This window comes from Vanacampus margaritifer, chromosome 12 (genome assembly GCF_051991255.1).
Source record: "Vanacampus margaritifer isolate UIUO_Vmar chromosome 12, RoL_Vmar_1.0, whole genome shotgun sequence".
NCBI classification, from domain to species: domain Eukaryota; kingdom Metazoa; phylum Chordata; class Actinopteri; order Syngnathiformes; family Syngnathidae; genus Vanacampus; species Vanacampus margaritifer.
This window is the reverse complement of record NC_135443.1, coordinates 672,301-698,111: the sequence shown is the minus strand read 5'-3', so window position 1 is coordinate 698,111 and position 25,811 is coordinate 672,301. Positions and strand designations below refer to the sequence as shown.

General features: G+C 44.1%; 1 protein-coding gene across 3 annotated transcripts in view; it reads left to right on the top strand.

Annotated features, from left to right (window-relative positions):
• The window catches only part of LOC144061124 (protein kinase C epsilon type-like), a 28,002-nt gene extending 3,306 nt beyond the window's left edge, over window positions 1-24,696 (top strand). For all 3 annotated transcript variants that reach the window (XM_077581254.1, XM_077581255.1, XM_077581256.1), the window contains 15 exons: window positions 1,052-1,738; window positions 6,360-6,423; window positions 8,123-8,297; window positions 8,542-8,576; window positions 8,644-8,744; window positions 8,815-8,947; window positions 9,770-9,927; window positions 10,548-10,641; window positions 10,754-10,962; window positions 11,092-11,265; window positions 17,040-17,194; window positions 20,801-20,939; window positions 21,345-21,533; window positions 21,718-21,864; window positions 22,786-24,696. In XM_077581254.1, the coding sequence (XP_077437380.1) occupies window positions 1,382-1,738; window positions 6,360-6,423; window positions 8,123-8,297; window positions 8,542-8,576; window positions 8,644-8,744; window positions 8,815-8,947; window positions 9,770-9,927; window positions 10,548-10,641; window positions 10,754-10,962; window positions 11,092-11,265; window positions 17,040-17,194; window positions 20,801-20,939; window positions 21,345-21,533; window positions 21,718-21,864; window positions 22,786-22,932 (2,277 nt within the window). In that variant the 5' untranslated portion in view covers window positions 1,052-1,381 and the 3' untranslated portion in view covers window positions 22,933-24,696. The remainder of the gene's footprint in view (window positions 1-1,051; window positions 1,739-6,359; window positions 6,424-8,122; window positions 8,298-8,541; window positions 8,577-8,643; window positions 8,745-8,814; window positions 8,948-9,769; window positions 9,928-10,547; window positions 10,642-10,753; window positions 10,963-11,091; window positions 11,266-17,039; window positions 17,195-20,800; window positions 20,940-21,344; window positions 21,534-21,717; window positions 21,865-22,785) is intronic.
• Window positions 24,697-25,811: the final 1,115 nt, after the last annotated feature.

The following is a 25,811-nucleotide window of genomic DNA, read 5'->3' as shown; positions in this document are numbered from 1 at the left end:
ATGAATATATTTCAAGGAGAATGAACTGTCAAAAATGACGTCATCTTTTAGAAATTGCGTAATTGCATGAGTTTGACGTCAAGATTTCAGTACAGTACATCAATGCTTTTTTTTTTTCCAGTAGGGGGCGGTAGTGCAAAGTCAACAACATTTGAAATTCAGAGTTTAGAATGAAGAATTAGACCTCAATATTTCTGAGTGAAACATGTCATCTGATTTTCATGAAGTAATTTTGTCTTTGTCGGAACAGAAGCTCGTGTTTGTGATCAGAAATCACATCAGCTCATTTGTGCACAAAGGCCACATTGTGCGCGCGTGGCCTCCGTCTGCATTTCTTCTTCTTTTATTTCCACGAGGCAGGAGCGTGTCGAAAATGAAATGATGACATCACTGAATGTCTGACTGGGGAGGCAGCGTGTTTGTGTGTTGGGGTGTTTTTGTCAAGGTCGTGCGCTTCTTCTTCAATGTGGCATTTGGTGAGTCACGCTCGTGTCGATGCCACAACATCTGGCAGCACATCACAAAGTCAACTCGTCGCAGAAACGAGAACGGGTTTTCTATTTATATGCTAACATAATCGATGGTGTTGGAATTCAGCACCTGTGAACCAATTTCACTTCATGGTATGAAAAGCATCATGCATTAAATCACACGTGTCAAAGTATGTCTTGGGCCCTACAACCCCCCCAATCATGAGCATTGGGGCTACCTCCCGTTATTAGCAGGGATCTGCTGCGTATATGTAAAGTATGTCTTTGTTATGCTGCCCCCCGGTGGCCAAGGCGCGAAAACCAGAAGGAGCAACACAATGTCCAATGAAGCAAGAAATGGTACAAACATGGTTGAATTATTTCGATTGGAAAGTTGTGAATTTATTTAAAAACACATTGAGAATTGTTTTTCGCTTGTCATTTGCATTCATTTCAAGACGATTGGAGTGTTTCGAGTTACAAGCGTCATCCCGTATCTCAAGGTGTCGTTCTCTTCTTCCAGTCGCACGCTTTCTAGATGGCGTGTCCCTAATGAAGTGTCCGGTGTGTGCACCGTGCAGGTGAGCACTCGTCTTGTCTCCACGGACCTCCCTGGTGGCTGCACGAACTTCGCCGCACAGCTGACGTGTTTCCTGTCGCCCACGAGGAAAATCAACAACCGTGGACGAGCTGCGGCTGGAGGCGACCTACCGCGTGGATCCCCGCCCCTCCTCTGTTGCGGCTGTCAGACACGCCGGAGCTGCCCCCTCCCCTCCCCTTCCCTCCCCTCCCCTCCCCTCCCACCCCACACAAACATTGCGCGTGTGGGGAGTTGATCATTTTGTGTGTGTTTTTTCGTTCAGGGGATTACGGATGCACTTTGCCCCCCTCGCGGCGCCTCCTCCCCGGCCATGGTGGTGTTCAACGGGCATCTGCGCATCCGGATCTGCGAGGCGCTGGACCTGAAGCCCACGGCGTGGTCCCTGCGTCACGCGGTGGGCGCCTCGGCCAAGAGCTCCAAGGGCTTCCTGCTGGACACGTACGCGGCGCTCAACGTGGACGAGTCTCGCGTGGGCCAGACGTGCACGCGCCCGCGCACCAACAGCCCGGCGTGGAACGGCGACTTCGGCGCGGAGGTGCGCGACGGGCGCGCCATCGAGCTGGCCGTCTTCCACGACGCGCCCATCGGCTACGACGACTTCGTGGCCAACTGCATCATTCGCTTCGACGACCTCCTGCAAGGCGGAAGCAAACACTTTGAGGAGTGGGTAAGAGCTACTTGGCTGCTTTCCATTTTCTCCTTTGGGTTTATTTGGCGAGAGGCGCGTGAGCTGGTCACGTGGGCTGAATGGCGTCCTTGTTTGTCACGTGACCTCCCAATGTGCGGCGTTTCATTGGCCGTCCTGTGCTGTAACTTGTCATTAACAGTCAACATCATCATATTTTCAGGATGGAGTTTGATAAGAACGCGCTTGTTTTCAACAGTGCTTATCAATCGGATTCCTTATCAATTCTCCATCCTTGATATTATTACCCATGTCATTATCGTTACGTGTATCGTGACATGATCATATGAAAGATGGTTTGCATACTGCTGTGTGATAAGGACAAAATTAGGGCTGCAACTAACCATTTTTTAAATAATCGATTCATCTGTTGATTACTTTTTTGATTCATCGATAGATCTAATTTAATTTCTTTCCCACCCCTTTAATTTAAAAAACGGAATCATTTTTCAAAGTATGCTGTGGAGCTACAAGGATGAATGGCTGAATCCGAAGCTCGGCGGCAACATGCTACAAACACTCACGCACGTCGTGGTTACGGCAGATTGATTGACGGGATCCAGAAGTCATTGTAGCAACGAAAGATCCTTGAATACACCTTTAAATACCGAAATATATGTTTCATGAAGACGTCATATTATGATATTCTATACAAGTGATCATTTCATCATGCTCGCATGATTGTTCTTTCAAAGTCATGGGATTATCTTACTTTAGCTAAAATGGCCGCCACTCCTGATAATATCCGCCGATAGAAAAACATCATTGTCCTCCTCACTCTATACACAATATGTGTTTTCCGTATGATTTGGTGGAGGTTCGACTTATTTGCTGATGGAGGTGAAAGCGTCTTCACGTGATACTCAAACGCTTTACTTGTTCAAAGTCGTACTTGACCTCCTGTTGACCCCGTTTCCCTGTGGGGGGGGGGTCGGACTTTGTGGAAGTGGGGCTGGCCTCCGTGTGTGTAACGTGCGTGTGTGTTTGCGTCTAAAAATAAAGGCCGCATGTTGCAGGCTGGACTTCCTGTTTTCACTGTCAGTGGACTTCCCAGAGAAAGAAGGGAAAAGAAGGTGCGGCCTTCCCACAACGTTTCTCGCGCTTCGTCCGTCTTTGTCACGTAGGAATGTGCAAATGCGACGTCGACCCAAACCGGCGCCGTCGCTTGCTTCCAACAAAACGGATCCGCGGATGATTTTTTTTCCAAATGATTTTTGAAATGCCACACGTTCAATGGATGTTATTTGGTAGTTTTGGTTGACTGAGGCTTTACTTTTGTTTTGAAAAGCGTCTCTTGTATCATTTGACTGGCAGGATTGCGGAACTTCTTTAAATTGCTTCAAATGTTCTGTAAATTGTCTCAGTGGCCGTTTTTAAAAGTCAAGCTACCAAAGCTAATTTTGCGTTTTTTAAGTGTGTCGATCCTGGGCAGACCCACGAAAAAGACACAGAAAGTCTGGCTTTTTTTTTTTAAGTAGCCCTTTTACCATCATTTTGGCAATTTCTAGCTTTGTGTTTCCAAGAGATTTTGTCCAATTGTTGCGTAATTGAAAGAAAGTACAAGATCCCATTTTGAAATATTTGAGTTTGCCTCGTGGCTGAATTTTGATGACTTGACGCAATATACGAATAACTCGGCTAGTGAATATTTTTGAATTTCAGCCCTTCAAGACACTTGAACTTAAGGTTGCTGGACATGTGCCGTTTTGGCCATTTCTGCTGGTTTTGGACATTTCCAGAATCCATTCATGTCGATCTGCTACTAGAACAGAACAGTTTTTAAAACGAAGCCCCCAAAAGCAGTTTCAAGTTGATAAATGGAGGAAACACTCGAGCCCGATCCACTTTCAGAAAAATCCTCAAGTCCAATGTCGTACATCGTAAACATATGCAAGCATGAGAGAGATCCATCAGAGTACACGCTCAAATATTTGGCAAATCTCGGTTGCCGCGGAGACGCTCCAAACAACAACACAATGTGATGAGCATAGTAAGTGCGTTCATGTTTTGTCGACGATGCCCACACACATTTTTCTCATTCATCATCTCCCACTCGCTTGGGGAATAGTTGGGATGTTTTTCCCTTCACTTTTTCTACTTTTCAGGCCACTCTTAGAATAACTGTGATTGATTGATTGATTGATTGATTTTCAACTAACCTCAGCATGACTGAAAACGCAGTTGTTTTTTTTTTGTAAGCGGTAACATGATGTCTGTCATGCATCCAACTTGTCTGTCACGTGAAACCAAAAGTCTCGAGGCCTCATGCGTGAACAGGAAGGCGGCCATTTTAGAATCAAGCCCCAATGGGAAGCAGGTATCCTGGGCAGTTGAGCGACACAAAATTGTTCGGCTTGATTTGATTTGATCCGATGTTGGAGGACAACAAACTTCAAAGTTTGATCATCGTTTTGACGATTCTTGGAAAGTTTGAACAAAATGAACCATCGGTTTCACCAAGTGACACAAAATCCGCCATGTCCCGAAATGAAGCAGGAAATCCGCCATTTTGGATGAAATGCTACAAAGGAATTGGCCTAAGTGAGCCCAAATGAGAAGTTCCTCTCCTGGATAGACCCGTAGTTGGATGGATACTTGATGTCACAGTTGCCGTGTCATCGCTGAGATTTATTTGGACCTTTTGCCTGCGAGTTTTCTTCACTCTTTCAAATGAACCACAAGAAATGACATTTCATTGAAGATTCTTGTTGTCGTGGTGTCAAACGTGAGGCCAGAAGCAGAAAAAAAAAAGAAGAAAAGAAGAAAAGGAGGCCGAAAGAAGCGAGGAGGACAACAGAGTGAAAACAAGGCAGAACCTTGTGCCTGTGACACACGGCCTGTTGGCACTGACACACTCCAGAACGCACCGCACACACACGCACACACACACACACACACACACACAAAAACACGCACACACATAAACACAGAATCTATCACGCCGGAACAAGTCTGGAAGGCAGAGAGCAAAACAAATCTTGACAGGCCGCTCCAGCACCAAAACGCAAAGTGCAGCCTCGAGCGTCCACCCTTCAGATAAGAGTTGAATTCATTCCGTGGTCATGCTTGTAACTCAAAACACAAACATCTCAAATCATCTTTCTCCATTGAAATGAACCCAAATGCCAGGAATCCGTTCCTGCCTCCTGGAAAAAAATGCTTGTGATGTCTTTTTATTAGAAAAGTAACACTGAAGAATATTTTACTTATAATAAAAACATCGACACATCATTCAATTGAATGTGAAGAATAACAGTTTTGACACATTTCACATTTTCAACTTCAATTTGCATTGGCACCGCCATGAATTGACTTCATTTATATTCTGATTCTTTTTACTCTTGTGACCTGAAATTTGAAATCATCGATAACTTTGTGGAAAAAAAGGAAGATGCCAAGCAAGGAGAGATATTTACGTATAAGGTAGCATGAAAAAATGCTGAATTAGAAGAAATTATTTCCCGAGAGTATTTATCGTTGTAAGCAAGCGATATAAAAATGACCCCCAAAAAGGTCCGAGGTCAAATGTGACATCACAAACTTGGCGGACACGGGGTTAAGTAGTGCGTCCATGTGTGTGTCGTCGTGTGTGTGTGTTTCCTTCCTCAGCCGGCGCTATATTTGGAAGTGTGTGCACCTGCGTGTCTGAGCGTGTTCACAGGAAGGGAGGAGGCGTTGCGTTTGGGATGTTGACCTTTTCATCGCCGCCGTGACGTCAATAAATCAAACTCGCTGTGATTTGTCTTTTCTTGCATTGTAACAACCAGTGGGCTTGCCAGAGTTTTGAATTGTCCCGCCTTCCCTGGATGAGCAGATGCCTAACTTACTGTGACGCGCCAGATTTGCATGAAAGAGGTTTGAGTGGATCCAACATTGAGGGAACAAAATCCCAATTCTTAAAAAAAAAAAAAAAAGCATTTCTTTATCTGGATCCTGCGGAAAATGTCGTGACTTCCGGAGTACGTGGGAATGTCTTTCCAGACCAGTCTTTCGCACGTCTATGCTTGGCGGAGGTAACAAACGAAGGCTTGATCTGTTGCGTGACAAGTCCAAAGAAAGAATGAGTGGGTGGAGCCTCCCAAAAGCAGTCCACTTTCTCACCCTGGTTACTTCGTCTCTGTTTTCCGTCTTGTGTCTGCACGTTGACATCTTCCTTCTCTTGTGCATGTTGAGCGCTAGGGAAGCCTGATCCGCGGGAGCCGCTCACTCACCTGCCTGGTCTCCCTCCACCAACACACCTGATGCTGATCTTTCTCGGAGCTTGCCGATGATCTGATGATTTGAGTCATCTGTGTTGGAGGAGGGAGACGTGCAAATCAGGCAGGACAGTGGCTCTTGAGGTCCATAGGAGGGTTTTCATTTTTTCTTTTCATTTCCATTTTGTTGAGAATTTTTCAAGTCCTCCGGCAGTTCTCGGAGACGTTTCAGCCAAATGTGAGGGTGAAGCTGACCTGCCAATTTTCCAGCTTCTGATGTGCTTTCAGAGACGTAGCGTGCGTGTGTGGAATTAGCGCACCTGACACGGACGCCTCCCTTGAAACAAATTGTTGGCCTTTTCCTTTTTTATTCTAATCTTGTTTCTTTTCTTCCTCTTTGTTGGCAGGTGGACTTGGAGCCTGAGGGGAAGGTGTACGTGATCATTGATCTTTTGGAATCGTCCACTGGAGGTACACCTGCTTTTTTTTTTTTGGGGGGGGGGGGGTGCAGCTGACAAGGTTTCTATTTGTCAGCTGGAATTTCGACTGTCGTAAATATTTGATCATTTTTATAGAATCGATTAATCGACTAATCGGATCCATTTTAATTTTGCAATCAAGTGTATTATTAAAGCATTTCCCCCCTGATTATAGTTTATTAACCAGTGATTGCTGTTTATTTCGTACTTTGCATGTGTAAAAAGATTTTTTTTTTTATGGTAATGTTGTACTATGTTACCAGTTAAACAACAATTTTGACAGCTCTAGTATGTTTTCAACGGTAGGCATGGAAGACTGTTTTACTTCCACATAAGTGTCATGATTAACAGATGCCAGTAGGTGGCGGTGTTACATCACTTTGGGGTTTAGGATCAATGGCTGTGCATCTTTTGAGTGCTTTGAAACTTTGGTCACTTTGCAAGATGGCTGACGTGCACTTTACCGGGATCGAGGACACAAAAGCAGGACGCGATTAAGAGGCGGACGGGTAGGATCTTTCTTTTCGGTCTGGAAATTGACGTGAACGAAAGTTTACAAGCGAACACTTCCGTCTTTTCCAGCTTTTTTGCCTATAAACTCCATTAAGACCGTTAAAAAATGGCACCAAGTGCACCTGTCGTTTTGTCAAACAATGCTTGCAAGTTCGACATTCAAATGACGGCCTTGTTTGGTAGCAAGTTTATTTTATTTTTTTACTTGATTTTCACGCATGCGCAAACGTAATGCGCACTTTAGACGCTTATAGTGACAGACAGAACAATGACAAGTTCTTCCACTAGGCGGCAGAAGGTGCAACAAACCTGTGTAGTCACTCGCGCGCTTCCTCCGAGTCAAGCAGATTTGTCTTCATTTCAACGAGCCCACGTTGAGCATAACTTTAGGCAAGTAGTCATACTTTTTGTTTGGTGGCGTGCGGTGAGATGTTTTCTCATGTAAAATGTGAGCCACGGCTCAGTAAAGCTTAGAAAACGAAACTGTTGCATCTTTGGAAAAAGCTTGATCGTTACCAGGCTATTTTTTTCCCCTTTCACCTTGGTCACGTGTGTGTGTGCGTGGCTTTAAATGGCAGCCATTACTTAAATGTGTTTGCTTAGCCCCACATCACATGGTTGACTTGAGAGCTGCAATCAACTAATTAGCTTACACACGTACACACACACACGCACACACACACACACTGGACGACTTGTTCACTGTTGCTAAATGTGCTTTCTGCTCTAATACAGCAAAATTCTGTTATGTATTCGCCAAAATGTATCATTGGGTTCTCATGTTAGCTTGTGTCTATTAGACAAAATGTCCCCACAAGATGACATTAAAGACGAAATTTTAAAAGAGCAATAAATTGTGGAAGAGAAAATAGAAAGACAAGAATACACACACTGTATTATATTGTGATAAATGAACGTAACCCTTGAAAAGGAAGTCAACACATTCGGGTTTGGCTAAGCGTGTGTTGTCCATTTTGGTCTCTGCAATGCTATACTGCCATCTAGTGTACATGTGCTCAATGTGCAGTTTTCATTTCCAACTAAAGCAAATGTGTGTGAAATTTGACGTTATCGCTCACCGGAAGTTTTTTGCGGCATCTCGTGGCTTTTAATTATCAGCTGGCCACTTTTTTATTTATTTTTGCCTTGTGACTTGTACTTTTTTCTTGATTTCGCAGCGGCGGCGGCGGCGGTCAGCAGCGACAATGAGGAGCGCGTCTTTCGCCAGCGTTTGCGTCCCAGGAAGCGGCAGGGCGCCCTCCGCCGCAGGGTTCACCAGGTCAACGGGCACAAGTTCATGGCCACCTACCTGCGGCAGCCCACCTACTGCTCGCACTGTCGGGACTTCATATGGTCAGTCGCAGGCGCGCAATATTATTATGTATTTCAATAGGGAAAGACAATTTGAGATACAAGTGTTTTGAGTTAGGAGCATGCCTTGAAGTGTCTCCTTAATGTGTCTGAGGAATCATCGCGTTACGTAGGAAGGAAACAATTTGTCATGCAATGAATTGGAGAAGAGTCTCCGCACTTTTTGACCTCAATGCTCTTTTTCTTTCTTTGCTTTGTTTTGTGTGTGCGTGTGTGTGGCCTTCAGGGGCGTGTTGGGCAAGCAGGGCTACCAGTGCCAAGGTAGGAAAGCTGTCGGTGACGATTGCTCCGGCGCCACGTGTTGACCCGTTGTTGCGTTGCGGCGCAGTGTGCACGTGTGTGGTCCACAAGCGCTGCCACCAGCTCATCATCACCAAATGTGCCGCCATGAAGAAGCAGGAGGACAAAGCGGAGGACAAAGCGGAGGAGGTGAGCGCCACCTTCCTCCTCCTCCTCCTCCTCCTCCTCCTCCTCCTCCTTGATGTTGATTTCCTTTCAGCCAGTGGCCTCGCAGCGGTTCAGCGTCAACTTGCCGCACAAGTTCCGCATCCACAACTTTAAAGTTCTGACCTTCTGCGAGCACTGCGGATCGCTGCTGTGGGGTCTGCTCAGGCAAGGCCTGCAATGCAAAGGTAGCAACCAGCGCACGCGCACGTGCACGTGCACAAGCAGATCAAAGATGACTTTGGAGGTGCTGCAATTGCCCAAAATGCCTGCAAAGTCTGACATACTACAAAATGAGTCGTGTCTATTCATTTATTTATTTATCAAAAGACACATTTACCACAACAGGGGCTTCATGCTGGGTTTAAAAAAAAATCGAATAATCAATATGAAATCGATTTTCCTTTGCAAGTCCAATATCGACTCCCACAACCATAAATCGATTACTCAAGTATCTCCTTTTTCCTCCATCAATTTGTAAGAAAATAGAATTTTAAATCACTTTTTTTTTCTTGAAATTTACTGTTCACATGAATTTAAAAGTATTAAGACCTGACTTTTTGCACAAAAAGGCAATTCTGAATCTTTTTAGCTTATATTTACTATTATTAAATCAGAATTATGAAAATATTTGTATCTCATCTTTGCTGATGTCAATGTTTGTGTAACATTTGACCCGTTCCTGCCTCTGCAAAATGGACATTATTATTAACATCGAATATTTCTGGATTTAATTTTTTTATCATTTAAGCAGAATTGATGTTCCATAATTGATATGGGATTGAACTGAAGTGAATCTAATTGAATCGGGAAAAATCGAATCAAACGGAACTTTTGTGAATCGATTGAGGAAATTACAATCATACCCAGCCTGACTTAGTAGGACATTTTTCTTTAAAACTGTACAAGAAATATGCACTGCATTTTCACTTCACGAGGACTTGAAGTAGTTTTGAAGCTGGACAAACGCTGGTTGTGTGCGTTCGTGTGTGTGTGTGTTTGTGTGTCAGTGTGTAAGGTGAACGTCCACAGGCGCTGCGAAAGCAACGTGGCGCCAAATTGCGGCGTGGACGCGCGCGCCATCGCCAAAGTCCTTTCCGACCTGGGAGTCACGCCGGACAAGATCTCCAACAGCGCGCAGAGGCGCAAAAAGTCGGCGCACCCGCAGGTGGGCGTCGACTGTTTCCGTCTCCGCCGGCCAATCGGCTTTGCGAGCAATCTCGTTGCGTCCGCGATGTTGAGATTGACTTATTACTCTGCGTGCCAAAAATCCAAAGCTTTGTCATTTAAATTCAAACGAAAATGAAATCCGCATGAACATTTTTTTGGATTCGTTATTCCTGCAAATCAGAAAATAATTCTTAGAGGGCAAATGTTTATCCTGCCTTATATTTAAGTTAGCAAAAATATAAATGTTTACAACTTTTTAAAACATTTTTTTTGTGCTAAATTTCCACAAATATGAAGCAAATATCACTTTCTGTAACTGTGAAAATTATTATTTAAATAATAAACAAAAGAAAATAATTTAGAACTAAATGTATTTCCACTCAAACAAACAAAAAAGCAAAATATGGCATTCCTAAGAGAAGACTTCATTTTAAACTATTCATTTTAGACAAATATTTTTAAAAATTCATGAAAATGCAACCAAAGCAAGAAAAAAAAATACTCTGTTGTATTTCAAAATAATAATAATGAAATATATGAATGAAAGAATCATGTTTGTGTTTTGTGCGTTTGTTGCGTCGCCGATTGTTGCCGATGTGCCGCACGGTATCCGTGCAGCTCCCTGAGATTCACGACCCCGAGCGGCTTCCCGCCTTACCTCCGACCCAAGAAGACCGGTCCAGGTCGGCCCCTACGTCTCCGTGTGACCCAGGTGCTGACCGCCAACCAGGATGGACCATCATCATCATCATCATCATCATCATCATCATCATCATCATCATCATGACCTCATTTTTGAATATATGCGTCTATATTATATGCAGACGCGAAGGAGCAGAAGAACATCTGCAAAGCTCTCTCCTTTGACCACCGTGGCCAGGATCTGTCATTGCTCTCGTCGTCCGTCGCCACGGTAACGGACGAGCGAGGGGAAAAGGGCGAGTTCGAGGGTCGCGGCGCCGCCCAGCCCAAACCGATGGATCTGAGAGACTTTGTTTTCATCAAAGTGCTGGGAAAAGGAAGCTTCGGAAAGGTCAGCGTGCTACGTTCTCATCACTGTAGGGGGCGGGGTTAAGGCTTAGCCCCGCCCTCCCTTGAGACCACCTGTACAGCGCAACTGTGAGTCATGGAGCCAATACTCGCCTGTCTGATTGCTGTCAAGGTGATGCTGGCGGAGCTGAAGGCCAGCGAGGAGGTTTTCGCCGTCAAGGTGCTGAAGAAGGACGTCATCCTGCAGGACGACGACGTGGACTGCACGCTGACCGAGAAACGCGTCCTGGCGCTGGCCCGCCGCCATCCCTACCTGACGCACCTGCACTGCTGCTTCCAGACCAAAGTAAGAGCGCGAGCATGCGCAGACACGGCCGCTGCCTGCAGGGGGCGCCCACTGGCCACCTACAAAATGACAAATATCTGCAGGCGAGCTCAAGTGGGCTTCCGAGATTTCGGACTTGATATGACTCGCGCTTTTGTTTTGGAGCAAATGATTACGTTTGGAAAATGTTGACATTCACGTAAGCCATCGGAAGTCACGGAACAAAAAACATTTCACTCCCACAGGGTTAAAAACTCGCTGGCAACGACTTCCTGTGTGCGCTGGATGTTTTGTCTCGCACGCGTTGCATAAGTGTTCCCGCCGCGGAATGCATACGCGCGCTACGTACGCGCGCTGAAGGTAAAGACGCCTTCTTTTCTTTTCCATCCGAGCGCGACGGCGCTGAGACGCGGACGCAGGTGCCAGCGCTCGTCACTCCGCAGCCGGTCGGATCACGATTCATGTCGGGAGGGAAAACGCAACATTTCCCACGGCGAGGTTATTAGAGGTCACCAAAAATCAGCAAAAAGGAAACATTGAAAAATCAAATAAAAAGCAACACTTTTCAATGCAACAAACGAACGGACTGCAGCGATTGTGAAAATCGTCGTTTTTTTCATCTTTGTCAATTCATTTCCTATGAAATGAACTTTTTGTTTTGCTTTTACTGAAAGGCCGTACGGACAAAAGAATTTTCAACCGTTGTTTATTGGAATCGTACTTTGCTTTATGACACAAAAGCCGATTTTGACAGAAAACATCAAAATAAAGCAAATACTGACCCTAATAAAAACTAAAGGAAATCATTTTTTTCCCTAAAAATAAAAATGACTCCAAACGAATAATCAAACTGAATTTATAAAACAAAAGTCAAAAGCAACTATAATAATAATAATTGTTGTTATTATTATTATGATAGTTGAGGGACTGGAATGATTATAACAAATATTAAAAAATGATGAAATATTAGAATTTGCCGTTGCCGTCCATGAAAAAAATAATTAAAGTGATGCACTTAGTTTTCATCCGTCTGAGGTTTGAATCCAGATGTTTCCAAACATGTTCTCCGTGAACTCGCATTTCTGTTCCACGTCTCCATTTTTCCCCCCCCAGTATTTTTTTGCTTCCATTTCTTTTGAATGTCTTCTGTGATCACGTTTGGATTCCGAACGTACATTTTCAATCCTGTTTTGTTTTGCGTTCTCAATCCGGTTTAGTGTAAACGTCCGTTCTGTAATGGCTTCATTTAGTCTCTTTTGTTTCCATTTCTATTTTTGATCCCGTTTCGTGTCTCAATCCAGTTTTGTTTTCATTGTGCATCGGGAGCTTTTGCTGGGCGGGGAAATCCCTCCCCTAAAATCAATCAATCGATTTGACTTTCAGTTACCGAGAAACCAAATTAGGGCAAAGGTTGCATCGTTAGCATCAATTGCGACAATTTGGCTGAAGTCCCGAATTTCAATCAGCGCGATGTTTATTTTCTCGGAAGGTTCTGGAACACTGCAAGATGGCGTCTCCTCCGCAAATGATGGATTCCTGTTATGTCGCTCGCACAACAAACACAAACAACACACACACACACACAACACACACACGCGCGCTGGGTGGCCGACCGGCCGACTGGGAGGTCACATGACGTGTTCGCACATGCACAGCGAGTCGCCATCACACACACACACACACACACACACACACACACACACACACACACACACACTGTCTTCAGACAAAGAGATTTTGGCTGCTTATGTAACATTTTTGATACTTATCGTGTGTATTATATGGAGCCGCGCACACACACAATCTCAACACCGTGTGATCGCAATAAACAGACACACTGCATACACTATACATTCACGCACACACAAACACACTTCCTGGTTTGGAGGTCTTGCATAACGTCTGCTCAGCACACCAAGAAGCACGAGGTGACCCGTCGGGCCGCCACAGGGCCGTGGGATTTAAAAAACAAAAACAAAAAACAATAATAATAATAATAATAATCCCGCTGCAATTGCATCCTTTTGTAATCCCACTTTCAGGAAACGGCTAACGACCAATCATGGCTCAGTTTGCTAACGTCACAAACCCAGAAAACAGGTGAGCCGTGATTGGTCGTTACCTGAGCACCTGTGATGTCATTCTCAGGCGGCAGCAAGTCCACAAATGAGATTCATAATCAACAAAATATGGAATTTTTACGGCTGAAAAGTATCCTTTGAAGTCTTTCAATGTTCTCCACTGATAAATACAGCATTTTCGGATGAAGACATTTTTAGGTCACGGCAGCCATTTTGTGACATCACGATGCTTTTTTTTCCACCGACTCCCCTTTTCTTCCTCCTTCATTGTTGCTCCTCTTCCTCTTCCCTGCTTTGCAATCAAGTGTGGCATCGCGCTGCTGCTTCTTATCGGCCTAATTACGGCACAGAAATGTAAATACGGTTACGCAACGGCAGCGGCCGCCGCATTCCGCTCGCCACTCCGAGCGGGACTGCAGACAAAATGAGCGCACTAAACAAGTGTCTATACTCTCAATTTTCACTTTTATTTAAAAAAATATATATATTTTGAAGTACCGTTAGTCCAGAAAAAAACGGCGACATGAAAAGAATGAGAAATGTGACGCTTGTGCTCGCAATAATAACATTATCATGACTTGGTTGGTAACACAAGCAGCCTGAAATAATATCAAATGTTTTGATCGTGAGTTGATTTCATAAAACAAATGATCATATTTAGTGAAGAAAAACGGTTTGATTAGACTTCAGTATTGTTTTGTGCCGTCTTCAACTATTTGTTTTCATTTACTTAAAAATCCTGTAAAAGTCAACCCGAGCATGTCGTTTGTGTGCAACCGGCAGCGTCGCCCCCCGGGAATCGAGCCCACGTGGCGTTCAAGGGTCACCATTTGTGATTGTGTGGCCTCTGATTGGCCCGCCGTGCCAATCTAATGAGTGTCGGCAGGTGGTACCGGCCAATTAGAGGAAGAGGAGCTTGTGAACGCTGCGCATTGCAAGTTGCAATGCTGAATTCTGACGGAAAACAGAAACGCGCGTACCCCGGACGACGGCAGCGCTCGTCAACGTCACACCACGTTCGCGTTTCAAAACGTTTTGTTTCTTTTCTTCATACATTCAATACTCTGATGGGGTCATTTAGAGTCCTGAGTTGGTCCAAATTTGGAAATGAAATGAAATCTCCAACATTGAAATCCTAAAAATGGCATTTCAAGGCTTGGAATGGAGAGAAAACAAACATCTCGAGCTTTTCTTCCAACGTACGTGCTCGCACAAGTCCAAGATGAGCTCACACTTTTTAATGAGACTTTCCTAAACCATGTGAAGCAACCAATCAGCATGAAGCAATCATTACAATGGGCAAATTGTTTGCGGTTTGAAAGCGCTTGCGGGCAAACGACAGGTGAGCGCGTTTACCGGATTCCCGATGAAAGCCGGCCAGCTCGGCCAAATGACTTCATCCCAAATTATTGGCAAATTGTGCCCGGCATGAAAGAGCAAACCGAGCGGACGCCGCTAATTGCTGGCGTCTTCGCTACAAGCTAGCTGTGCTACGTGATGGGAATTGAAAGCCCAAAATGGAAAAAATAAATACATAATGGAGAGTTTATGTGGAAAATCGGCCTCAACTTTTGTTGTTGTTTTTTTTTAATCTAGACAAATGTGCCATTTTTCGGTTACGTTCCCATTTTAGTTTGTGTGGTCTGATGAGTCAGTCAAGGTTTGTGACGAGTAAAAATGGTCTGTTAACACCTTTGCAACCTTTTGCAACAGTTAAAGAACCCTGGCAAAAAGCCAAAATGTGCCAAAGTCGCCTGTATTGCTTTTTTATGACCCTTGATATGAATAAAAAATATATATAAATAAAATAATACATTTAAAAAAATAATAATAATTTAAAAAATGACACGGCGATATTATGGATATGACCATCAACTGAATTGTTTTGAACCCATAGACTTCACTTCAAAACTTCAAAATCAATGCTATTGATTCCTAATCTGTGTCCACTGTACAAATCAATACATTAATTGAAATGCGACTGCGTCGAGTCGTGTGCCTTTCTCTGACTTTCCGAGAAATGTTTATTGGCGTTTGATTGGGCGGCGCCTCAAGTCGGAAATTGGGAGCACATTTAAACAAACTATTTCCACTTCCTGTTTAAAGTCGAGCGAGCGAGAGAGGAAAAAAACAGATGTTAAATTCTTACGTAAGCTGCTCATCATCATGTCGCCATGGCAACCAACGGGACCGTTTGACCCGCTTCCAACAAAAAAGTTTCAGCATCCAAGATGAACTTTTCCATAAACGGATCCAATGGAAAGATGAATCGGTGTATTCATTGATTAGACAAAAATTCAATCAGCACGTTGGACCGCCGCATACTCGCGGTTTCAGCGATTTGCTTGAAAAAAAATCGTTTTTCACAATTTTTGTTGATTATTTTGCTTCTTTTGTGCGGAAATACAAGCCCTGTTTTTCGTGGAAAAATGTTTATTGGCGGAATTGAACTACTTTGTGTGCTAAGCTGCTGGTTGTGGAAGGTCCGTAGCCGTCACGGCGTCACGGCTACTGTCGATTGTTCAAGAGACAAAATGCGCACACACGCTTGGACTTCCTGCCGGGCTCACACAATAGCCTGGAGAGAAGACGGATCCTTTTTATACACCGCTGTTTATATCACATCACGCACACACATGCACTTCCTATATAAAGAAAGAAAGCTGGAATTCAGGAAGGTCCGTTTTCAGCAGCAAGAGAACACAACCGGCACGACAGCATTGTGTGTGCGTGTGCGTGTGCGTGCGCGTGCGCGTGTGTGTGTGTGTTGCAGGAAGGGTGTCTCGGGTGTGGAGGGATCGAATCATTGTTGTCTCCTGTCGTTCACATTTGCCGGACTTTTATGCAACTCAACTGACCGCCAGGCCATTGTTTGTCTCTAAGTGCCATTCTGATAACTGGCGACCAGTCCAACGTGTGCTCGCGCGCAATATTATAGTTACAAAATCAAATCAATAATGAGAGCAATCAAAAGTGCAACTACATTTTCCTTTTGTAAAACTAATGCTGTAGAAACAGTTGGGTCAAAAATAACCTAAATTGACCCCCCCCCAAAAAAAGCCAACTTCTTGAGTTCACCCAAAATGTTGGCTCAAATGGGGGGAAAACACACAAAACAACACCATTTTTTTTATTATTATTATTATTTTTGGGCAGTACATAACAACCCAAACTTTTTGAGTTGTTTAGTGGGTTATCATCCATTTGACCAACTTTTTGGCCTCAATGATTAACTTTAGGGTGGATTGTTCCCTTTTTGACCCATTTGGTTTTGCCCAACAGTTTTGAGCGTGATAGTGAAAACGTTTTTGTTCTTGTCAACTCATTTGCTATTACTGACGATCGGCCGTGCAGAAGAAGGAAGGTCGAGCAATTTGGCAATTGTACTTTATTTGACTACGCCATATTTGGTGACCTTTTTGTCTTTATCTTGCATTTGACAAATGCTCCATATATCTTCAAGACGAAATACAACCCAGACTAAAACAAAGCATTTGCTCTAAAAATGAATGACAACAAACTGAATTGAAAAAGTAAAAAGTAAATAAAAAGTAGCTATAAAGAAAAATCCCCAACTTGTAGTGACCAATCGATTAGTTTTTCCTCGTATTGTCTGGCGACCAGTCCACCGCGTGGCCATCTTTGTCGGACTCCCGCTCAGCCGGCGCTGCGATGTTTGTTTGTCGCGACGATGTGACTTTTCTTGTCTTCGAGGAGCGTCTGTTCTTCGTGATGGAGTACGTGAACGGCGGCGACCTGATGTTCCAAATCCAACGCTCCCGAAAGTTTGAGGAGGCCCGCTCGCGGTTCTACGCCGCCGAAGTCACGTCGGCGCTGATGTTCCTGCACCGGCACGGCGTCATATACAGGTAAGCCTCCACGTGACGCCGATACCTCCTCCAAGGAAAATTGGATCCGTCTATTCAAAGAGTGAAAGACGGAGCGGCTAAAAGATACCTGATGGTCTCTTTGGGACTGAATGTCAAACTTCTCGTCTTAGTTTTGCTGCTCCTGCAATTTATGCAATTAGGACTCAGAATGGAACCCCAAATTCTTCAACCCTCGTCGTATTCAATCTTCGGATGTTGTCACGCTCACTCCCCAAGTGTATTTGCCGCCGCCAAAGGAAAGTAGTCGAAGGAGGAGAAATACAAGAAGTTGTCGTGGCAACTAATGCGCGTCGTGGGCTGCTAGCTTAGCATGCGGCGTCCGTCACAACGTGAACGATTGACGAGTTACAGCAGCAAAAGCTTCACCAACCAAACAGGATTCTTCTACCTTTGGCCACTACAGGGGAGTTTCCAGCCGCCCTTTTTGATTAGAATTTTCAAGAAATGCGAAAAGAAAACTGAATGGAAACGCTAGAAATTCGAAAAAAAGGGCCCCCAAAAACGTTTTGACGCTTGGAAGGGGTGCATTTCGCATGAGCGCCGCATCTCATGAAGATGTTTTGGATGTGGCAATGTTTTTGCGAGTGTGGACATGTTTTGCACCACCAGCGATTGCATGACATCATCGTTGTTTGCAAGAAGCGCCTTCTGATGACTTTTTGTCATCCGTCAAAAGTGGCCTGTTGCCTCTTGCAGCCGCACAAACATTTGATTCTCGCACTCCCTCTCGCCTTTCATGTAGCGAGTGTGTTTTGACACGCACACACACACACACACACACACACACACACACACACCTTGGCGTGTTCATTTATGGACACGGGATTGAATAGCTGATGCGACCCGATGCCAAGAAAAAGCCTTCCTATTCTCTTGTTGCACTCTACGCTGGCGGCCATCATCGCTTGCTTCAGATGATAATTAGTCGCCGTTACCAGGCACGTTTTACGCAATCGCTCACAGGGAAGAAAAGAAATAGTCTGCCAGTGGAAAGTTCCAGTTGGCGTTATTGGCGGGGGTCATGGGGTCAAACCCTAACCGCTAACCGTACCCAACGCTTCAAAGTGCCAATGCTTAACGTCATATGGTTGACGCCGTTTCTGTCTCCTTATTTGAAAAGCAGACCGAAAATTCTTGCCACAAAGATCCGAGTCGTTCGCTACGTGTATTTCTCCGAAGTTTCTCGCGAATTTGACACTTTATTAACTCTTTGACTGCCAGACGTTTTCAGAAAAGGGATGCCGTGGGTGCCAGCCGATTTAAGCATTTTGACTGATCTTTCAAGGTCCACAGAAAATTATGTGTTTGGACTATGGAAACACACATACTACCACGTGAAAGATTGGACTCTCATCTTTCATCAGAAAAAAAAGGTTTGTTTCTACCTTATTCCGTTTTTCAGTAATCAACAATAGAAAATGGTTAGTTTCACCTATGTTTTGGAAAAAACGTCTTTTAACGTCTTTGGCACTCCTCCCTAGGATTTTACTAAACGTTATTTAACGTTTTTGGCAGTCAAAGAGTTAAGTGTCAAATTTGCGAGTTTGTTTCTCTGAATATTGGCCACGCCCTCTAAAAATATATATTTACACGTGGCCCTAATACGTCATTATATACTTGTGATTTTCTATGATATGGTAAATAAAAATGCGTTTCTTGATTCTTTTTGTAGCAAAATCGACTTCCGAGTATGTGATGTGAATGCGACGTGTGTTGGAATGTGAGAAATGTTCACTTTGAAACGGATCCGCCCAAGAATGTCAAATGAATTCAAGTAATGATGCGCAACTAATCACCTCCAATGGATTGGCTGAGCTTCGTGGGAAGGCTGGCTGATTTAAAAAAAAAAACAATAATAATAAGAAAATAAAAAAGAAGCGTTTCTTCATATGAGCAGCATTTGGAAAATGATCATCTTTGCCGCCAAGCTGGAGTCCAAATCTTGTGGCTGAGCGGGAAAAAAAACAACACATTAGAAGCTTCTAAGGAGGATTCATCAACTTTTGATTCGACAACCCAAAAACAGCTGCAGCTGAGTTGCATAAGCAAATGGCCGCCGCGCCTCGGCTTGTCCGGGCGACTGCTTGACTTGGAAACCAGCATTGCTGAAAGCAATGTTGACATTTTTCTTGCAATCAACCATCAAGCGCCGAGCGGCCGCATTCAGCGCTGACTGTCGTCTCTCAACACGTCGCCTCTTATCTCCTCCCCCCTCTAAAAACACCCCCCCCCCCCACCCAAGTTCGCTCCCTCCCTCTGTTGCCTGGTAATATTTCGCTCCCAATCCCGTCGCCACCGACAGCTTTGCATGACACTTGAAACTCCAGCGTTGTCTTTGCGTGCTGCACGTCGACATTCACCGACTCATCTTGACTTGAAGATTTGAATCGACATTGGCAGTAAAAGATTGAATTCCGCTTGACGATTATAAACGTCCATGGCAGTGAATGAGTTAAAAAAAATATTATATTTTTTATACTCCTGTAGTTGAAAGTACACAACTTGCTGATATTGACCGAAAACGCACATAAAGACAATCAGACCAAGGATGACAAACGTTGTAGAAGTTAATCCTTTGTAGACCGATTATTGGCTGGGCCGATTATGGGTGCAGATATTCAGCATTTTGTCGTACATCGGTATCAGCCTTTTTTTTTTTTTTTAATTTTATCTGATGTCCAACAAATCAATCTTCAGTAACTTCAGGGAACTATTTATTTCAATTTTTCATTCTTATTTTTAAGCGAAGCTGCTGACCTTGGAAACTCTCTGCACATTCTGTTTTTGTTTGAAATTAAAAGTAAGATAAGTGGCCGAGTGGTAGAGTGTCCGCCCTGAGACTGGGAGGTCGTGGGTTCAATTCCCGGCCGGGTCATACCAAAGACTATAAAAATGGGACCGATTGCCACTCTGCTTGACACTCAGCATTAAGGGTTGGAATTGGGAGGTTAGATCACCACATGATTCCCGATCGCGGCGCTGCTGCTGCTGCTCACCGCTCCCTCAAGGGATGGGTCAAATGCGGAGAACAAATTTCACCCCACTTAGATGGGTGTGACAATCAGTGGATCATATCTTATCTTATCTTATAAGTGGCATTTTAACATTTCAGATATTTTGAAATGTTGGAATACTTTATTTACTGTAGAAAACAATTGTGAGATATTTACTTGCGTAAGTTTTTAGTGAACTTTTGAGGACATGCTAATGACCCTCGGCGCTTCCTCAAATGTTTGTTTAAAACAAAGATGTCTATTATCCAAGATTAAAAAAAAAAAAAATCTATATCTTGCTAATATGAAAATTGTTTAATAAACATAAAGACATTTCAGAAAAGTTAAGAATTGGAGTTTGGATTTTTATTTTTTTTTATGTTGATGCCAATATTTTCATTTTTAGGCTCCAAATGTCGGTTATTGGCCTCCTACTAATAATCAATATCAGTATCGGCATCAGCCTGAAAAACAACAACAACAAAAAACATATCAGTAAATAATCGTGTCCCAAATGGGCCGACAATCTGAAACGTGTTCAGTATTCCCGCGCAAAGATGTTGAAGCGATTGCGATTGTTTGTGTCCTCCAGGGACTTGAAGCTGGACAACATCCTGCTGGACGCAGACGGTCACTGCAAGCTGGCAGACTTCGGCATGTGCAAGGAGGGCGTCCTCAACGGGGTCAGCACCAACACCTTCTGCGGGACGCCCGACTACATCGCGCCGGAGGTCAGGTCACTTGGCATGCGTCGGCGCCATTTTCTAGTCAGACAGACTACAGATGCTGTACAGTGGTGCCTTGACTTATGAGTTGAACTCCTTCCACGACCATGCTCACAACTTAAAACACTCATATCTCAAATCATCTTGTCCCATTAATATGAATGAAAATCATCTGTTCCACCCACGTGCGTGTAATGCGTATGTTGCGCCTTCTGATGCTAACGTTAGCATGTCAATGGCGTTTTTTATCCATGTTAGCATTGCAAGCAACATTGTTTTAAACGGCAGCTTGCCATTTATTTTTGTTTCCGATCGGTGAGGAGCGAGAATTTGTATTTGGCGACTTGCCGGCACTGGCGGCTGGCCCGGCCCGCCGTTCAGCCACGTTGACGGTGTCTGTTTGCTCGGCAGATCCTGCAGGAGCTGGACTACGGGCCGTCGGTGGACTGGTGGGCTCTGGGGGTCCTGATGTACGAGATGATGGCGGGGCAGCCTCCGTTCGAGGCGGACAACGAGGACGAGCTCTTTGAGTCCATCCTGCACGACGACGTCCTCTACCCCGTCTGGCTCAGCAAGGAGGCCGTCGGCATTCTCGACCAGGTCCGAGCAAACATCCGATCAGCTTCTTTTGCTGCCACAAATTATTTGAGCGGCGACTTTTGAACGCCGCAGGACATTTTTGGAAGCGCGACGCACCATTTCTTGGATTTGATGACCAAAGGAATGAGGAGACGACATTCACGCGTGCACGCTGACCTGTTTCTGTTTCTGTGTTTGTTTTTAGTTCATGACCAAAAGTCCCAGCAAGCGTCTGGGCTGCGTGGCGGCTCACGGCATGGAGGACGCCATCAAGCTCCACCCCTTTTTCCGAGAGATCGACTGGACGCTGCTGGAGGGACGCAAGATACAACCGCCCTTCCAACCTCGCATCGTCAGTGCACGCGCACACGCACGCACGCACGCACGCACACACAGCTGTGGCGAATGGATCGTGTGAGAACGAGACGGCGATGTTCAGATGTGAAAGGAGCGTTTGTTGATTTATTGTCTCGCACTTTTTTTTAATGCGCCGTGCATGTATCACATTTAATGTTCGTACATGTAATGTAGCATATCTATCTCATGTCCGCATAATGAAATGATGCCATTTGTGGAGCACATTTGAAGTTGTACACACCCTTTAATATCATATTTGATGTTGTGTACTTCTAATGTAGCATAATTATTGACGCTATCTTCAAAATCCCGTATGTCCGAATATGGTCAATTTCCTGTTTTTTCACCAATGAATACTGTTGGTTTGTCCCCACATTGTCCGTTTTTCTTGCGCATTATAAACCGATTGAATGCGTTGAAAGTAGAAATCTATTTGAGCTCTTCGGCGCTGGTCAAACTGGTTCTGTGGGAGCCGTGCAGCATTGTGTCGCCTCAAGATTGAAAGTCAGGACGTTTTGGAGACAATAGCCTTTGAACGTAGCCCGGTGAGACACGTTTGCAGAAGTAAAAAAAAAAAAAGGGAGCGCTGGAACGCTTTGGTGTCCAAGGAAACGTGGCAGGTTGGCTTCATCGCCGGCAATGACAAAATGGCGGCGCTTGTTCCGCTCATTGTTTTATTGACAACTTAAAGACTTTGGCTCGATGTTGCAACTGCCTTTGTTTGCTGGAGTCAACTTTTGAAGGCTTCTTTTGTCTGCTGTGGCGTCGCTGACGTTAAGAAATGAAATTTAGCTTGTTAATATCGGTTGATGCTGATTTGGGAATTCTGCACAACAGCGACGACGCTTGCGTCAAATTTAACGTCTGAAAAAAACGTGTTCATATTTTGACGGCACATTTCATGTTGTTTTGCCAGAAAACCAAACGTGACGTGAACAACTTTGACCAGGACTTCACGCGAGAAGATCCCGTCCTGACGCCGCTGGACGACAACGTGGTCAAGCAGATCAACCAAGACGAGTTCAAAGGTTTCTCCTACTTTGCCGACGACATTGCGGCGTGAGACGCCGCCACGCGTGCGACTCGCACCCGCACGACATCTCGGCTGAAGCGCAAGTGAACTTTCCAGAAAGGATTCCGGACCATCTGACGGCTTCCGATGTGCGCTTTCGGTCGCTCGTCTGCCGAGGAAAGCAAATCGCAGTTGATTGCGTGCGTGTACGTTTGACCCTGAAAGCCCCCTCGCACGCTCACATGTGAACCTCGCGCGTGCGATATTCCCGCGTGGCTTTCTTCTGCTTGTTGCGGTCGTCAATGTGCTCATTGTAAGCTAACAAACGTCCAGCAAACACAGCAGCCGTTATAAAAGAAGCACGAGTTGCACTTCTCAATAACAGCCCACATTTTTTGCTTTCCTGTTTTAAGTTGACACAAAAATGTTGCTTGGGGTCAGCACTCACGGGTCAAAGGTCGTTTGGTGACGTGCTTATACCTCAGCAGCAAAAAAAAAAAAGACGACTCCTTTTTCTTGTAGATCTTGAGTGAATTTGAAAGCTGAAGGCAAACGACTGAAATGAATTCATAGCATTTCAATTCCTTTCATGAGGAAAATTCATTTGGTAAGTGAGGAAGTGCGATGATGAGCTTCTTCCCAGAATGAATTCAACTCGTAAGTCGAGGTGGCAGCATACGAATATTTACAATCGAGTCGCTTGTGATCCATTTTGTCCCTCCAGGGCGGATTTAAGCAGCAAGCGACGCACCAAAATCATGCTGAGGATTTCAAATCAATCTTTCATGCTTCAATTGGTGGAAGTGAGGCATGAAAAGGATTTTTTTCCCATCACAATCGACTTATTTTACACACTGGAAAAGTGGCTGAACTCATCAATTCCATGTGATTTGATTCGATTTTTTTCCCACCAGTGGTGAAATGCGGATTTGATCAACATAAAAAAAAAAAAATTTATTGATGAAAAATGTTGGCAGAAGAATTTGATGGAGTTTATGCTCTAAGAAAATTCCATTTTTGTGGACTAAATTCGTCGAGCCCCAGGATGACTTTTTGCTTGACTTGCTTGAAATGTTGATCAAAGTGTTACCTCGAGATCGCCATCGTGCGCTTCGTCGACTTCCACGGCCTCAGTTTGACCTCGTTGAACGTCTCCTCGTCGGCTTAACCGTTGGAATGCTGACTTTCCTTGCACCACTTCACTCGCCACTATTGATCCGTTCCTTTGTTGTCAAATCAATGAGCAGATTGAGGACTTCAGATCCTCAAAAACAGTTTTGCAGCCGTGTTCATCCTGGCAACAAAAAAATAATGAATTGTCATTTGATGACTTGCCTCAAAACATACAAACAATATATTTATTTCAAAAATATTTTGAAAATTCATCCCCTGAAGCCACTTTCAGTCAGCAACAAGAAATTTGCTAAGCTTGTCGGTCATGAGTCGACGCACACACAAAAAAGTCTCAAGAAGGCGTCCTAAAAAAAAAGTTGAGGGAAGTTTGTCATTTTGGTTTGACGTGGACATGTTGGCAAGTTTGATGACTCACCGTAAAAAAATGTTTAGAAAATTCAGACCCTGCGGCCAGTTTGGCTCGATGGCATGACATCATCTTTATCATGAGGAAACCCACAAAAAAGAAGACACATGAAGTCTGCCGTTTTGGTTTCAAGTGGCCATTTTAGCATGTTGACAAAGTTTTAATGACTCACCAGGAAACGGCGCAACTCATCGATGTTTTCCACGTTTGGCCCCTGTGATTTATTGACATCTGTCAAGAGAAAACCCACAAAAAAAGTGTCAAGAAAACACACAGGAAGTCTGCAATTCCAAGGTCAGTTTGGCAACATGCAGATTTGAAGAATTTCTGCGAGACAGATTGACAACTTGAAGAATTTCAGCTTTGAGCCATAAAATAGAAAAAGTCAACTGTCAAATGTGTCTTCTTGCAAATTGCTTTCAAAGTCTCAGCATCTTCCCTGCACTCATCTTGTATTTCGGTCGCTTGAGTTTGCGTGCCAACTGTACTTTTCTTTCAAAGGATGTGAAGTACGTTTTCATTTGCAGACAAATTAAACCTGCTGACGTCATGATTAACAAAAGTGTTTTGTTGTTTTTCCTGCGTCCTCATTGATCAGCATTTTGTGATGAGCGCGGCGGCACTTCCAACTTTGACCGCTACAATAATCGCCACACGTCACGCTGACGTCTCAAAACTTAGTGGAAAAGAGACAATAGAAACAAAAGTGAACGGGGCAAAAGGACAATCAAGCTAGAATGATATCGTCCAGAAAACACACAAATTTGGCCAACCTAAAGTGCGATGGAACTTTGCCGTCGCCGGAATTCCTTTTGAGTTGCTCATCAACATTTTTCTGATTAAAACATCAGAAAAAAAAAAATTGGGTTTGTTTTGAAGATGCAAGTAAATCATAAAGGTTAAAGTAGCACTGATTGTCACACCCACGTAAGTGGGGTGAAATTCTTGCTCCGCATTTGACCCATCCCCAATTAGATTTCACAAAAAATGTATCTGTCTCTTATAGTTCTATAAATTAAGTGTATGTGGTTGCATGATTGTGTTTATTTATTTTTACAGCTCGTTATTTAAAGAATCCCACATTTGTTGCTTTCAATTAAAATGTTGGTAAAAATAACACGTGGAAAGTACAGAGAAGGCGCGAGTGGTTACATAAGAAGCAGATAGGCCAGGGAAATTCTTGTTTGTTGTTTTGGAGGTAAAATGTCCCTAAAAACACGAGTACGGGTGAGCACCGGAATGTGAAATGACTTCCCACGCGGTATGTGGGGAAAACAGGTCAAGGCATTTTATTTTTTATTTTTTTGTTGAAATGTGAGTCAAACTGCTTCCACCATGTGCATTAAAAAACAGGCAAAGACATTGGTTTGTTTTTTATTTTACATATATT